General features: G+C 44.9%; 1 protein-coding gene across 1 annotated transcript in view; it reads left to right on the plus strand.

Annotated features, from left to right (window-relative positions):
* SETD5 (SET domain containing 5) overlaps positions 1 to 14,062 on the plus strand; it is a 63,972-nt gene that overhangs the window by 14,128 nt on the left and 35,782 nt on the right. Inside the window, exon 2 of the mRNA XM_058812854.1 lies at positions 11,703 to 11,877. Within this exon, the coding sequence (XP_058668837.1) occupies positions 11,807 to 11,877 (71 nt within the window). The 5' untranslated portion in view covers positions 11,703 to 11,806. The remainder of the gene's footprint in view (positions 1 to 11,702; positions 11,878 to 14,062) is intronic.

A 14,062-nucleotide genomic window follows, 5' to 3' on the forward strand; every position in this document is an offset into this window, starting at 1 on the left:
TTTCTGAAAGCCCCTGCAGAGAAGCCCTGATGTAACTGTGTACACTCACGGTATTCAGATGAGCATTCCTGCATTCCAGTTGCTGCAGCAGAAGTCTGTAAATCTTTTTCATCCTTTTTTAGAAACAGTATGAAAAAAATTGCACAATGGCAATATGATTGTAATTCTTCTGAGAGTAAGCACAAACTCTCCTGGTAGGTTTCATTCTTAAATGAATGTAGGATATTCTCTATCTCTCAAGTTAACTGGACTTGTTCAGAAAGTTTATTTGTGTTTGAAATAATTGTAAGAAGTGGTGTTCTGATGGCACTTGTTTGCTGGTTTTCATGCTGTCCAAATGAGAGTACTTTAGCAATTCTACTTGTCCATCACATTGTAAATTCACCTTGGGGAACCGAGTGACTCAGTTTGGTAATGGCTCCAGATCATGCTTCTACTTTTTATTTGCAGTTGTGCATTCCACCACTCCCTTGAAGGCTGCCAAGTTTCTGTATTTCCATAGATTACCTTGTTCCAGATGCCTTTGCAGACATGCAGAGCTCTTAAATTCCCTTCTGGTAGCTCTCAAAATCTGCTGCTTTGTGCAGGTGGAGCTCTCCCGGTTGGTTCTGCCTGAGTGCATGCTCGTCCTTGCCTGTGCAGAGGAGGACCTTGAGCTACCTGGGCTGCTCTTTTCTCCTGTGTGCCTGCATTCCTGCCTCTCCTCTCTTCCTCCTCCAGGTCCAGTCAGGGAGGAGCCCCATTGCTGTCACCTCTGCAGCTGTGCAGTAAGAAAATGCTTCTATGTCCTATGGAAGAAAAGGCAGCAGAACATTTTCTGAACATTTTCTATCAATTTGTCACATAAATTGTGCTGTTTCTGAGGTGGGAAAGAAGTTGTCTGGCAGCTGGAAGTTTCCTTGCTTAGGGCTAGAGGGATAGCAAACTGCAGGAACGTGTTGGGGCACTACACAGCACAAAGCAAAGACCTCCAGCTTCGAAATCAAGTGCAGCAACCCCTGCTACTCACCTTGTCCAGACAGCCCTGTCTGCCTTAACCTGCAGGAGCAGCTTGCAGGAAGAAGTCACAGCTGCACACAAAAGAGGTAGTGAGGGCTCAGTTTAAGAGTAGGGAAATCTCCCTCTTCCTTGTCTTCCCTCTCGAATGTGTCACTGTCCCCCTCTCCACAGCATCACGAGGCTGATGGAGAGGACTTGCTGGAGAAGGGCTCTCAGTCTTTTCAGCCTGAGCAGCTTTTCACATTTCAACCTCTTTATTTCATCCTGTGGTTGTACATACATGTGCTTAGTTGCATTTATGATAATTACGAAAAATACCCTGAATGTATCACTCTGCTCGTAATATAACATTCAAAAAATATGGAGGTACAGACATCATTACAAAGATGTGTTACAGAACCACTCACTCAGCATGGCTTTTGTGTGAGCTCTAGGTGAGCACTCTTGGCCAACTGTTTGATGTCAGTGCTCCTGTGTTACCACCCACAAGCAGTTAAGGTGGTTAATGGTGTGCTGTGCTCTTGTCAAAGGAAGAAATTACTAATTTATGTGCAAGTCATCAGAAATAAATCAGGTTTAAGTGATTTTTGTCTTTTTTCAGTCACTGGTTGCAGGTGTTTGCTAATTTCTGGTCATCTGCATTTACTTTGAAAATGTGTTCAACTGGATTATCTGCTTTTTATCTTGTTCATAAAAAAATGGACTATTCAAAAAAGTGATCGTGGCTCTCGGCACTGTCTGGCCAAGCTTTGCATTTCTTGCCAGCAGTTAGGAACTTGGTATTTGGGAGTTTCCTGAGTAAGCATTACACCTTTTTCTCTGTGACTGTAAGAGCAAGTCTGTGATTATACTGTTTTACAAAAAAATGTACCAAAATAACTTTTAAAAATTTATATTCCTCAAATCTGGTTGGGCCAATGTATTGCTGGCTGCTGTCTTATTCTCTAAATCTGACTACTGGGTGAACATCCTCTCTGCATGGAGGATCCAACATGCAGAGCCGGGGCATGCCAAGTCAGTAGTACCTGCATTTTGGGACCAGTGCATATCTTACCAGTGCCAAAATACCATATAATGTGAGATGCAGCTCATGCAGAAAAGTGAAACGCGATAAAGAACATCTCTTGGACATTGTTCAGCATCATTGAGTGGTTGGAAGCCCCAGAAGGGGAGTTGAGGATTTTTGGCTGATGCTGCCTTTAAGGCCTCATGAGTGCTCTCCACCACTGTCCTACTGACTCAGTCTGCTCTCCAACAGGTTTTGTGCTGGGAAAAGCACATCTGCCAGAAATGTGTGGATTTGCTAGGGGTCCCAGAACCATCTTACATGACCATGAGTGCAGCTGGGCAGCAGGTCCTGGGCAAGTGCTACAGTTGGAGATGTCTCCTAGAAAGATGTCCCTGGGACAGTGGGACAGTGCAGTGGGCTGAGCCTTGAAACTTGTCACAAAATGGCAATATTGCCAAAATCCTGTACAATTCATTGGATTTTAATGCCTAACAGTGATTATGTAGCTCGGTGATGGATCTGACTCTTGCCATGTGCAGCAAAGGTTGCAGATTTTGTCACCTGGTTTCTCACTCGAGGCCCATCGGACAGACCGATGTTTGTGGAACGCGGCTCAAAAGCGTTACACAAGCCTGGAGTAACTTCCTTACAACCTGGAGAAAAATGTATTTGCATGATCTGGAGCCCAGGTGCAAGGCTGCAAAACTTGCCAGTCACAAACCACAGAGGCCCGGTTGGAGCTGGAGTGGCACTCGGTGATGGTTTGGGCAGGGGCGAAGGGTCAAAACCAGTCCTGTAATGGAAAGCAGGGCTGAACCTTCGCGTGGGAGCTGCGGCTCCATAATTGCCACACTGTGTGATGTTGCCATGGCTGCCCGGGCAGTCCCTGCGTGGTTTCCTGATGTGTGAGAGCAGGCCGAGGCTGCCGGCGAGCGCAGAGCTGCCCTACGTGTTTGGGGAGCTCAGGCGTGCGCTGGCAAGCCGCGGTGATGGGAGGATCCCTGTGTGGGAGATTGGAGGCTTTGAGCTCAGTCTCTTCCCCATCTCTTCCCTCCCAACAGATCAGAGAACGGGCTGTGATTTTTGCAGGACTTTAAACACCCTTTTTTTTTTTTTTTTTTTTTTACTTCTTTCTCTCCATTGCAAAGTTCTTCATTCTGCCTTAAGCCGGGGTCGTGCTAGGAGCGAGGCTGCAGTGTGAAATGGAGAATCCTGGGGACACGGAGGAAGGCCTGGGGGGGCTTGCCGGGCCTGGGGGACTCTGGCATGTTTTGATCGCAGAGCCTTTGGCTGCCTTGCCATCTGCATAGCCTGTGAATAGTTTTCTCTGGCACAGACCTTGTTCCTTAGTGTTGCATCATCTCTGGGAGAAAGGCCAGGTCCGGAGCCCCAGCACAAAGGCTTTCTGAAGCCGATGAAGCTTGTTCTGTGTGCGGAGCGTCTCTCTCCTTCCTGTCGTCCTTTCCATGAGATTCCTGAAGCGGCCTCCGTCCGACAGCCCCCTCTCAACAGCTGCTTTTTCTCCGCCGCTTCCTGCACACCTGGCTGATGCAACGTCTGCCTGGGAAGCGCGGCCGGAGCCTCCTCTGAAGCCGGGTTGTTTGCCCCGATGGGAGTGGCCGGGCAGGCGGCCCTGTCACGTGGAGGCCCTAAATAGATGTATAAAGGACGTACAGCGAGATCTCGAGGCACAGGCAGAGAGTATTTAGTGGGATTATGCAGAAATCTTTTTTTCCGATACTGGGACTGGAGGTTGCAGTCCTACTCCTGGCAACTTGTTAGTGGTTAGGCTTCCACTGGTTGTAAGTTCGGGATACTGCTCTGTGCCAGTAAATCCTGCTGATTCCCCTTCTATATTCAGCGACTTCCCGTGACTCTGGACTGTCTGAATTCTCATGGGAACTGTAATTCTCTGGCTTTGGATTTGATCCTAGTTATTGCCCTTTATTGCCGAGTTTCCCTCTGACCTTGCATGTGGTACAGGCTTTTCTCTCTGAAATACCTTCAAAACGCAATTTCAAGGTCTAAAGGTTTTTTTCTTTCTGTGGGGGGGTTGTCTGACAAGCTTTTAAATTTAATGTTTGTCTGCTTAGGAAAGTTTAATGGTTGCATGGACGAAACCATTCATGTGAATAGTATTGCATCCACAAGCAACAAAATTTAGAACAAGGAACCATTTTGGTCTGTTAAGATTGAACCAATGTTATTTACATTATTTAAATTAATCTTGAATCTTACTTGATCTGTGGCTGTTTTCTGGTGTAGGGAGGTCTCTTAAAACCTGAAAACATAGGGATATATATGGACAGGGTGTGGTGGACTGAGCAGTGGTACTTCCAATATTGCTTTTCCTAGTTATCAGCCCCATTGAAGAAATTTATTGCCCCTAGAACAGTGTCTAAATGGGAATATGTATTTTACCTGTTTCTGCTTTTAGTCCAGTCTTCTTGGCATCAGCTGCAATTGATGAGACATGGCAGTGTTTCCTTCCTGCCACCTGTTTTGGCAAAGACTTAGAGGAGATGGTCGCAGCAGTACCGTCAGCTGCCACAGCTGGATTCACTGGAGGTTGGTTGTCAAACTCTTAATCTCAGAGTATCTGTTCTGAACCTTTTTGTTTGCATTTTTGTGACATACAGTCATTTGACTGTTCTCCTTCACCTCATGGGAAAAGAGAGCAGCAACCTCACAGTATAGGACCAGCATAGCGATTAGGATGTGTTTCCTGCACTGCAGAATAGTTTTGCCCCATGACTGTTACAAAATCAAAAGTTTGTGGAACTGGAAGAGAAAAGGGATATTTTTCCTCTCTCCTATTCCATGTACTTTAGTAATTTTTTGTCTCAACTTTGCTGCCTTATGTGTAATCCTTTTTTTCTCTTGTATTACTATATATTTTCCAGAAAATAGTAGAGAACTGTATTTGCAACAGTAAAATGTAATAAATAGAATAAAATATACTAAATTAAAAAATATAATTTTAAATGCTTCATTATTAGAAGAATTTGTCACTTTCACCAGCAACTTGGAATGCTGTGAGATAGAGTCACTGTAAAGCAATGTTTTTAGCATAGAAAGGGGTTCTTTTTGAGTCTGTGGTATTTTTCTGAATTTCTCCAATATTTCTGTTATTAATTTAGTTTTATTTTTATGATTTTAGATTTTCATAGTGATGTTTTCTTGAAGACTTCCTCTGTTTATGACCCTTAAAGTTATGTGGACTTTAATATGACGTTCTTGGTTGGGATAATCCTTTTTGCACTGCATTGTTGTCATTCCTTTAAAACACTGTCTGTGTCACCTGCTCAGCACACTGTGTGTGCAGACCATGCAGGTGCTGCCAGGTCCCTTCTCGTCAGTGTGGTGTGCAGGCAAAGGTCCCTGGCATGTGCCTGCCACCTCTGTATAAACACACCTTAGAATAATTTGGTCTGCCATGGATCACTGCTACTCTGTAATTTGCTTCTGCTTTCTAATATGGCATTTTTACGGAATTATCCTTATTAATGACTCTTCAACCAATTTACAAGCAATAGAAATTAAACTTTACAGTAAGGTTCTGTGATGCAAATTGGATGTTTTAAGGAAGTCCAAACAAACCCTTGTTTGGATCTTTACTTCTGGAGCATATTGAACAGTCAAGGATGTGATTGAATTGTCCAGGAGAAAGTATTTCTGGAGGCAAAGTCTTACCTGCCCTTTTTTTTTTATCTCTTACTAAGTTTCTCTTCTATTTTTTATCATAGTATCTGAAATCTTTAATGATTTCAAAAGAAAAACAGGATTTTGTTTTGGTTTGCTTAATATCTTGACTGCCAAAGCAGCAGCAAAGTTTTGAGGTTATTCTTTTTGCTTTTCAAAGTAATTTCTGCAGTCTTGGGTCAGTTGCTAAGAGTACTTGACTATGCATTTTGTATTTTCTCTGCTTGGTTTAATTTCTGTCAGTTGCTCTCTCATTATTTGTAGTCCCTTAAGGTGTAGTTCACAGAGGAGTTTAACTAAAATTGATGTTTTCTTCATGAGATAAAATGATGGAATTGTGTGGATGGATATTGTGAAAATTGCCTTAAAATGGCTTAAACCTAGTTATTTTTTTTAAATTAAATTTACTTACTTTCCATCTGTTTCCAAATTTTATCAAAATCAGTTTAACTTGCTTGTACCTCAGTTTTAATAATGGCTTACATAGTCTTCACTGAACAACTTTATCATGCTGGCATTGGCTAAGTAGGTGTATGCATAAACATGTGTTGAGGTAGTGTGTAGTGCTTTCACAGGCCCAAGAATAATGGGAATTGTTAATATGATTTCATATCTTGTAGGGAACAACTTTACTGATGCATAGGCCCATGGATACCAAAAGCATTTTTAATCATCCATATTCTAAAAGCAGTAGTCTTGCTATTCCCTGATCTTTGACTCCAGCTCTTGTGAGTGTGATAAGCAGGAACAGCTCTCACTGGGTTCTTGCTTTTTGACATTTTACAATTTTAAAATGCTGTTATTCTTGTTCTAAGAGCTTGTCAGTGTTTTTTCAAGGTTTTCTAGATCCCAGAGACCAAAGTGAACTCTGAACCAAATATGTACATATAAGCATTTCTTTTTGCATATGGTTGGATACCTATAAACCAGGGGACAGTTTTGAGAAAGGCCTAAGACAAATCTTTAACCATTGTGCTATACTTGTCAATAATTTGGTTATCATGGTATGCATAGCTAGTAATGAATTCCAGTGTTGCCTGTTACTTTGATCCTTCCTGTAGCAGACCAGGACTGAGTTCTCCCAGACCCCTTGGGATAGAATTGCTGGCTTTGTCAGCCCACTAGCAGATGATGTATGGGTGTAATGATAATAGTGAATACTTATATCAATATTTCATTCTTTAAAACTGGCACATTGTTTCCTTGCTGCTTAGTGAACCCAGCTTGTTTTCAGAGCAGAAGGATTTATGATTTAAGGATTTATCTGCTCTGCCCCTGTGTCTGTGTAGATGTCCTTATAGAACAACATGTCTGAAATTCAGGGAATTTGATGCATTTTTTTTACCTAACTGTTAAATACAGAAAACCTTGATCTGTTTCTGTTTGCTCTAAAGGTGCTTTCCCTTCTGTCAAGGATCTGACCTTGACATGAGGTTTGTGCATGAACAGGGAGTGCTTGGTTGGACTCAGGTGGACTGTGCACATATTTGAGTGGCACTGGCTGATGAGAGGACTATGTCAGCATCGTAATGGAAGCTGTTCCTGTTTACATGAGATGTCCCATAGATTTTGATTATTCTGAAATTTCCAGGGGAAAAGATAAATGAAGAAGATTCAAGATGCTAACACTTGTTACACTGCTCCACATGCCAAGTGATTTGCCACTGGTGCAGATGACAGTGTAAGTATGAGCTCAACAGACCTTGCTGTTTCTGTCCCAAATGAGGCTGCCTGAGAGGATGCCAAAGAAGGCTGCATGGCAGAGCTGCTACTACCAGTTTTCCACCAGCTCTGGACTGGCCTGTGGCAGTATGAGGTGCAGGAGAAGAAAGTGCTTTGAATTTTATATGACTGGTAGTGGCATGGGAGCTTAAGAAATGTGCAACTCATTATACACAGAGCTCATCCTTTGTAGGTGACTTAGAGGCCCATTGCTGAGCATAGAGAAGATGATGGTGGTTATTGTTCAGACGTTAGTAATTCTGGGTTGTAAAAAGTCTGGAATCTGTTTCCAGTTTGGGACTTCAATAACTGGAGTTGCTGGGAAGTGTGGGGAGAGGTAAAGGAAGCGCTTGTCTGTTCTTTACTGCCTGCAAACAAGAAGTGGTTGCTGTCACTGCACATAGAGGTGATTTCCCTGTTCTCCCTGCCCTGGCTCACATGTTGAAGTTTTGCATAATCAGAAAATGCTCTTCTCAGTTTGTCCACGATATGGTTGTACCAGTGTTACCTTTTTATCTTTCTTGGCCATGCATAAGACACTGGTGGCACAATGGTAAAGTATTTCAGGCTCTCTGTGGCCACAGACTCACAGATGTGCACTGACCCTGCAGAGGAACCGGATGAATCTCTGTCCTCCCCCTGCTTAGTAACTGCTTTGGCCTTGAATCTGTGACTGTGGGAGGGTGCAAGGGACACATTCTGTCCCCCCTGACATTGTACAGCATCACCTGAGCAGCACCAAAGGGTGATGGAATGTGAATTTAGGTAGCACGTGCAATCTGTGAGGCTGTGCCCGGGGTTTTTTCTCTGCAGGTGAAATTTTCATGATGCTCACAAATACTTTGTAGAGTCTGTCAGCAGATGTTGCACACCATGGGTGCCCAGAGGTGTCTGTATGACTGGGACATGAGTGAAAACAGGTACAGCCACATCTTGAAGGAGGAATCTCCGGTGAGCTCTTTGACTCACCATGCTTGATTGTCCCTGTTAGTACAGACTTTTAACACCACAAGTAATAAAGTGAGTTTCCAGCAGCAAATTTCCTGCATCTGCTTTATTTGTACATGGATGGCACTGGCTGTGGAAGTGAGCCAATGCAGCGCTGCAGCCATTGCATCCTAAACAGCATTCTGAAAATTCAGTTCACTGTTACAGCAGCAGGTGTTGCTTAACCTTCCCTTGGCCAGCTTAGATTTATTACAGTCCTTTCTGTCAATACAGGATGTTACCTGAAGTAACTGAATAGCACATATTCACAGTGTAGCCAAGGCAGCACTCACAGTGGCTCAGTCCCCTTGGCATGTGACCTGTGCTGAGAGAGAACTGGGGATCCCAGCTGGGCTGGCTGTGTGGGTGGATGCTCATCTGGGCTGTTCTGATGATGTTGGGGAAGACCAAGTATCCTTATACCAGTATGACTGGTTAAGGAGGCTGCTGTGTAGGTGCCAAATGTGGAGGAAAAAATATATCTTTAAATGCTGCACTTTCAAAACCAGCTAAATATTATCTACCTGTTAGGCCATCAAAATTCCCATCTCCATTTGATTTGAAGAAGAATTGTGTTGTAAGGCAGACAGATTTGTGCTGTGGTCTGAAGCTCATTAGATTTGAATTAAGACACTGAATTTAGTAAAACTTCTTCCAGTGGCAGCAGAGAGAACTGGGTGTGACTTTGTTTTTTTTCTCCTTCAGCTATATTTTTGGAGGTAGAGGTAGGAAGGACCTTGGGGATTGAATGTACAGGAAATTGGCCAGTTTGGTAGGTGAACACATAGATCTCAACCCCGGAGTTTTCTGTCAGGCTGATGTTCTGCATGTTAGCAGGCCAAGTGTCATGGAGCCCAGACTGTAATGTAGCCTGAAGGTGATGTGGTCTTGGACAGCACTTGAAGCTGGTCTCAGCAATTCGTTTTGAATTGTCACATTGTCACAGTTGAAAGTACACATAAAATAGCACCAAACAGTAAAATCTGAACATGGGTGATAGTTGGACAAGTATTGCTGGGTCAACATAAAATTGAAGTGGAATTTGCCTTGTTTAACCTTTCGATTTGCTATTTCACGTTTCTCCAGTAATCTCCTTCCCAAAAATGGGAGTTCAGACCATATCAGTGCAGCAGCATTTGTACAGTACTGATAGAAAGAGGGTTTCCTATGAGAAGTGGGTGAAAACTCGTCCCAGTTACCCCTGGACTGCCCAGGTATCCTGTGACTCTCTAGTCCAGAAGCTGCACCTGAAATCCTTCAGTTCTGCTGAGTCACAGGCAGGCGGGAGGCTGGAATTCATCCTGAACTGTCAGGCTGCTGCCAGCTGGGTACAGTCATTGGCAAAGGCATGAGATCAATAGAGGGAAAAATACATCTAAACAAGTATTTAGAAAGATTACTGGGTGTGGGGAGAGGAAGAGTTTTCCATGTTCCTTAAAGGGAAGGATGCTTCAGACACTGAGAAACTTGTTGTATTGCTTTTAACCTTGTGCTAGAGTTTTACGTGACTTGGTTGAAGCAGGGATTGATGTCTGTAGCTTTTAGCTGTATTTTAGGAGCAGTTTGTCTCATCTTGTGGCAGTGTAGAAATCACAACTCTTGTCACAAGCACAAGAAAGGGTAAATAAAACACTTCTGGAAGGTCCTTTTATTTTTTTCCTCAGAAAACACACTCAAGGACACTGGACTGTCTTGGGTTGGAACTGCTTGTGAGCTTAGTCCTGCCTGTTTACTTTTTCATCTCCCACCTCCCTGTGAGACCATTGCTTTGGGGCATAACAGGGATATGCCATAGACCACTTAGAAATCTTTATGTGCTACATCTGTAATTCACTGTATGTCTGTCATACTCTCTGAAAGATTTTCCATAGGGATGTATGCTGCAGAAGGAAAGTATTTCCTTGTGCCAAGAGAAGTGGCCTGCCTTTTAAGACAGGAAAAGGCAACATAGCACGTAGCATTTAAACTTTCTGACTCTCACTCTTCATTTGCCCTTATAGTGAGTGTGTGTTTTTGTCTTTCTGGGGGTTTTGTGTATTAAACAATGGCTGGACTGTGGTGTCCTAAGGCAGTTCCCTGTGAGAAATTCACTACCCACAGGAAAAGTTGGCTCACGGCCTCTCTGTAGCCCAGGAGGGTTCGCTGGCAGAGCCCCGAGATGCCGGGGAGCATGTGACAGCGGGCTGGCTTGTCTGCGCTGCCGGAGCCAGGGAAAGGCAGTGGAAAGTATTCAAGGCTGCCCTTAAAGTTTAACGTGCAGAGAGGGTGGTTGTCACCATTTTCTTTGGTTTTGGAGCTACCTTTGCTGCATGCAGAAATGCAGCTTCTCTCTGTGTTGTGGGGGTTTCTCTCGAGCTGTGTAGAATAATAGCTCCTTTATGCTCATCTGTGTTACTGAGGCGATTTACATAACGAGGAGCTGATCCCATTTCACCTCCGGCCGCCACCCGACCCGAGGAAGTCCGCGTTTATCGGCGATTTCTCTCGCGGCCGTACAAAGCGCTGTGGTCAGCAGGGAAGGTGGAGCCCGGGCTTCCCCTTACGGCCGGCGGCTGCGCCCCGGTGCCGCCGTGACTCACCCGGCTCCCCGCACACAGCCAATGGTCCCGCCGCATTCCCCAGGCGTCTGACGTGGCTGTGCCGCGGGGAGGTGTCGGGGACAGCCGAGGCCGCTGTGTCAGGGCTCGCCGAGCCAGCGCCGCGCAGTCCGGGATGGGCCTCGTGGCCCTGGGGAGCCCTCGGTGCTGTGGGAGCGGCTGCTCTGCCGCTCCCGCTCCCCTGTGCTGTAGGCCTGGCAAATGCACCTACAAACTGATCTCCAGGGAGAGGTCTCAGCTTGGTCCACCCTGGCATTGTCTAGTTGTCCACAGAGATGGGATTTTGCCTGCAGCTCGTTTGGGGAAAGAGTTAGGAAATGCTGATGGAGGGCTGTGGGTGATAGGAGACAGCTGCTGCTTATATGCAGAAGGAGCTAATAGATTACTTATCTGATAATTAGTCCTAAGTTTACTTGGGGGAGGAGGGAACTGTCATTATCAGCTTTAAGGCAAAGCAGCTCATTGCATGTCAGTCCAACACTGTAAAAAACCCCCAACCTCCCCACCAAACTTCTGCCATCTACCTCTTCCCTGGCCCTACATATGAAAATTAAGTAAAAATGATGTGGCATGTCATTGATGGAAATCTATTTCTGCTTTTCTTTGCTATGAAAGCCTTCTTTAGAGGCATCCAGGGAGACCTGACCCCATAACGGAGATGCAATGCTTTGTTTCTACCCCGGTAGGTTTCCCCATGTCCGTGACGTGTTGGCCGAGGCTCTGCGGCTCCTCTCCGCCCTCGGAGCGGCCAGTCGCTGCCCTCTGGACTCCGTGATCCCCGACGGGCGTCATGAGCATTGCAATCCCTCTGGGAGTCACCACACCAGATACGTCCTACTCCGACATGGCTGCAGGATCGGAGTGAGTGTTACCCCAGGGATGAGGAGAAAGGAGAGCGGGAGGGTGCCAGAGGGCTCACCTGGAGTCGGGCTGTAGGATTGGTGCCTGTGCTTTCTCCACTTGGGAGAAAGGGGCTGCTGAGAGATGGGTATTAACAAATGCAGTGTTACGGAAATTGGTAAGTTTGACAGAGGATATGGGGAAAAGGAGAATTCCAGCAGTATGAGGCACTCAGCCATGGGTTTTTTATCAGCTTGGCTAGTAAATCTACTCAAGTGCAGGCTGTCGTGCATTTGCTGTACCCAAGCTTGACGTTGGCATGGTACAAGCCAGCTCCTTTTCCAACAGCTGCAGTGTGAGGGATCAGCGTGCTGAACCTTCCTCTCAGTAGAGCCTATTAGCTCAGACTTGGTACCAGTCTTGTGTGACTGATTTGTGGAGACCTTTGGAGTTTGACAGAGATGTGAGACAGCATCAGCCTAGGTAGGCACCTTTATTTTGTTTCTGCCTCTGAGCAGACTCCAAGGAGCTCACCTCAGAGAGCATCCTTTGGAGTCCCCACCACAGGACCATGTGCAGGGCTCTCACTGCAGCTGTATCTCTGAGGCCTGTTGGAGAGGACTTATCTTTCTTTGAAAACACACTGCTTTTGCAGAGTCAGGAGCATTTCAAAATCAGGAAATACTGCATTGTGATCTCTTCTTAAAACCCTTGTTTGAATGATGTCAGCTAGGATTAGAGTATGTTTTTGTCAGGGATGAGACCGAGGACTGAAGTTTATTTCTGTGTGCTTCTGCCTCCTGCTTGCCTGCATCCTTCTTTGAAACACAGACAGTAGTATCTCTTTAAAAAAATCTACAAATGACGTTTTGGAGATAGATTTCTCCCATGTATTATCTAGAGGTATCTACTATGCAAATACCTGCATGTCAGCTGGATCAGTGTAGAACAGAAATTGCTCCAGACTATTGATTTTGATCTCTAAGAGCAGTGGGCTAAGTTTTGAATCACTGTTTTTCCCTTCCATCTCACCCTGATTCGACTCTGCATAGAGTTTGACTACATGGTTGTACTCTCTGCAAGACTGCTAATGCTCTTTTTTGTCTGTCTTGGCACTGGCCCCATTCTAGCCATTCTGCTTTGTGATGCTTCATTCCATCCTAAAGCCCACATTTTTACATGTTGTTTTTAAACAGAGAATCAGAATCTAGTAAGTCACTCATCTGCGCTGGTTACATGATCCTTCACTTTTCAAGATCTATAATTTAGTACTGCTTGTCACCCTGCTTCTCCCACAGCAGCACTTTGAAGACTCAACATGCAGGAATTTTAAACTGTTTATGGCAGGAGGAAGAGTGCTAAATAGTTTGCTCATGTACTTTGCTTTCGAAGCTGAGCGTGGTAGGGAGAAGAGCCAGATGTGTCTGCGCATGTGTCCCTTGTAGCATTTAAGTATCAAAAAGACTGACTGTAAACCTTCTGCAAAGCATTTTCTTTCTCCCTTGTCAGAAATTTGTGGGTCCAACTTGAGGCTAGGCTGGAGTGCTTCGAAAAAAGCTGTTTGAAGATTTCTGAATTGGTTTCTCTGCCTGTTTTCTAAAAATTGGGAATGCCAGGACTTCATTCTCCAGGCTTTGCATCAATGCACTGTTACTGCTGAAGTGTCCTTCATGGGTCTGTTCAAAGTTAAGGCTGTCCTTCACTTTGCCTTTGAAACTCTTTGGTTTGATACAGGAAGTCTGGGGTACCTGAGCTTTGTACCTCTTAAAAGGAATTGATTCCGAGATGTGCATCACGAAGGCAGTGGGGAAGGTAAAAGGAAAACGAGGAAAACGAGCTGAGCTTTAGCATCTTCCCCAGCCTCTGATATAGAGAGGAGGTGAAAATGGTGTAGGGTGTTGCTGTTCATCTGAGGGTGATATGGAGGCTGCAGAGTAGTTTTCTGTGTTACTCTGACTGCATATTGGAAGGTGTGGAAGCTCCTTGGCATGCTGCTGCTGAGGAAGCACGGGCCCCAGCGTTGTTGCCCCTGGACACCGTTGCACCAACAATTCTGAAGTTTTATTGCTAATGCTTGCGGAGCATTGCTGGTATTCCAGTCTGACTGTGCTTAGGAGTGTGGGTGACTTGGACAGAGGACATATCTGCTGTTTAGACTGTTTAGGCTCTTTTCCTTCTAATACTGAAATATTTCTGAAAGGGTTAT

This window comes from Ammospiza caudacuta, chromosome 12, assembly GCF_027887145.1.
Source record: "Ammospiza caudacuta isolate bAmmCau1 chromosome 12, bAmmCau1.pri, whole genome shotgun sequence".
Lineage (NCBI taxonomy): Eukaryota > Metazoa > Chordata > Aves > Passeriformes > Passerellidae > Ammospiza > Ammospiza caudacuta.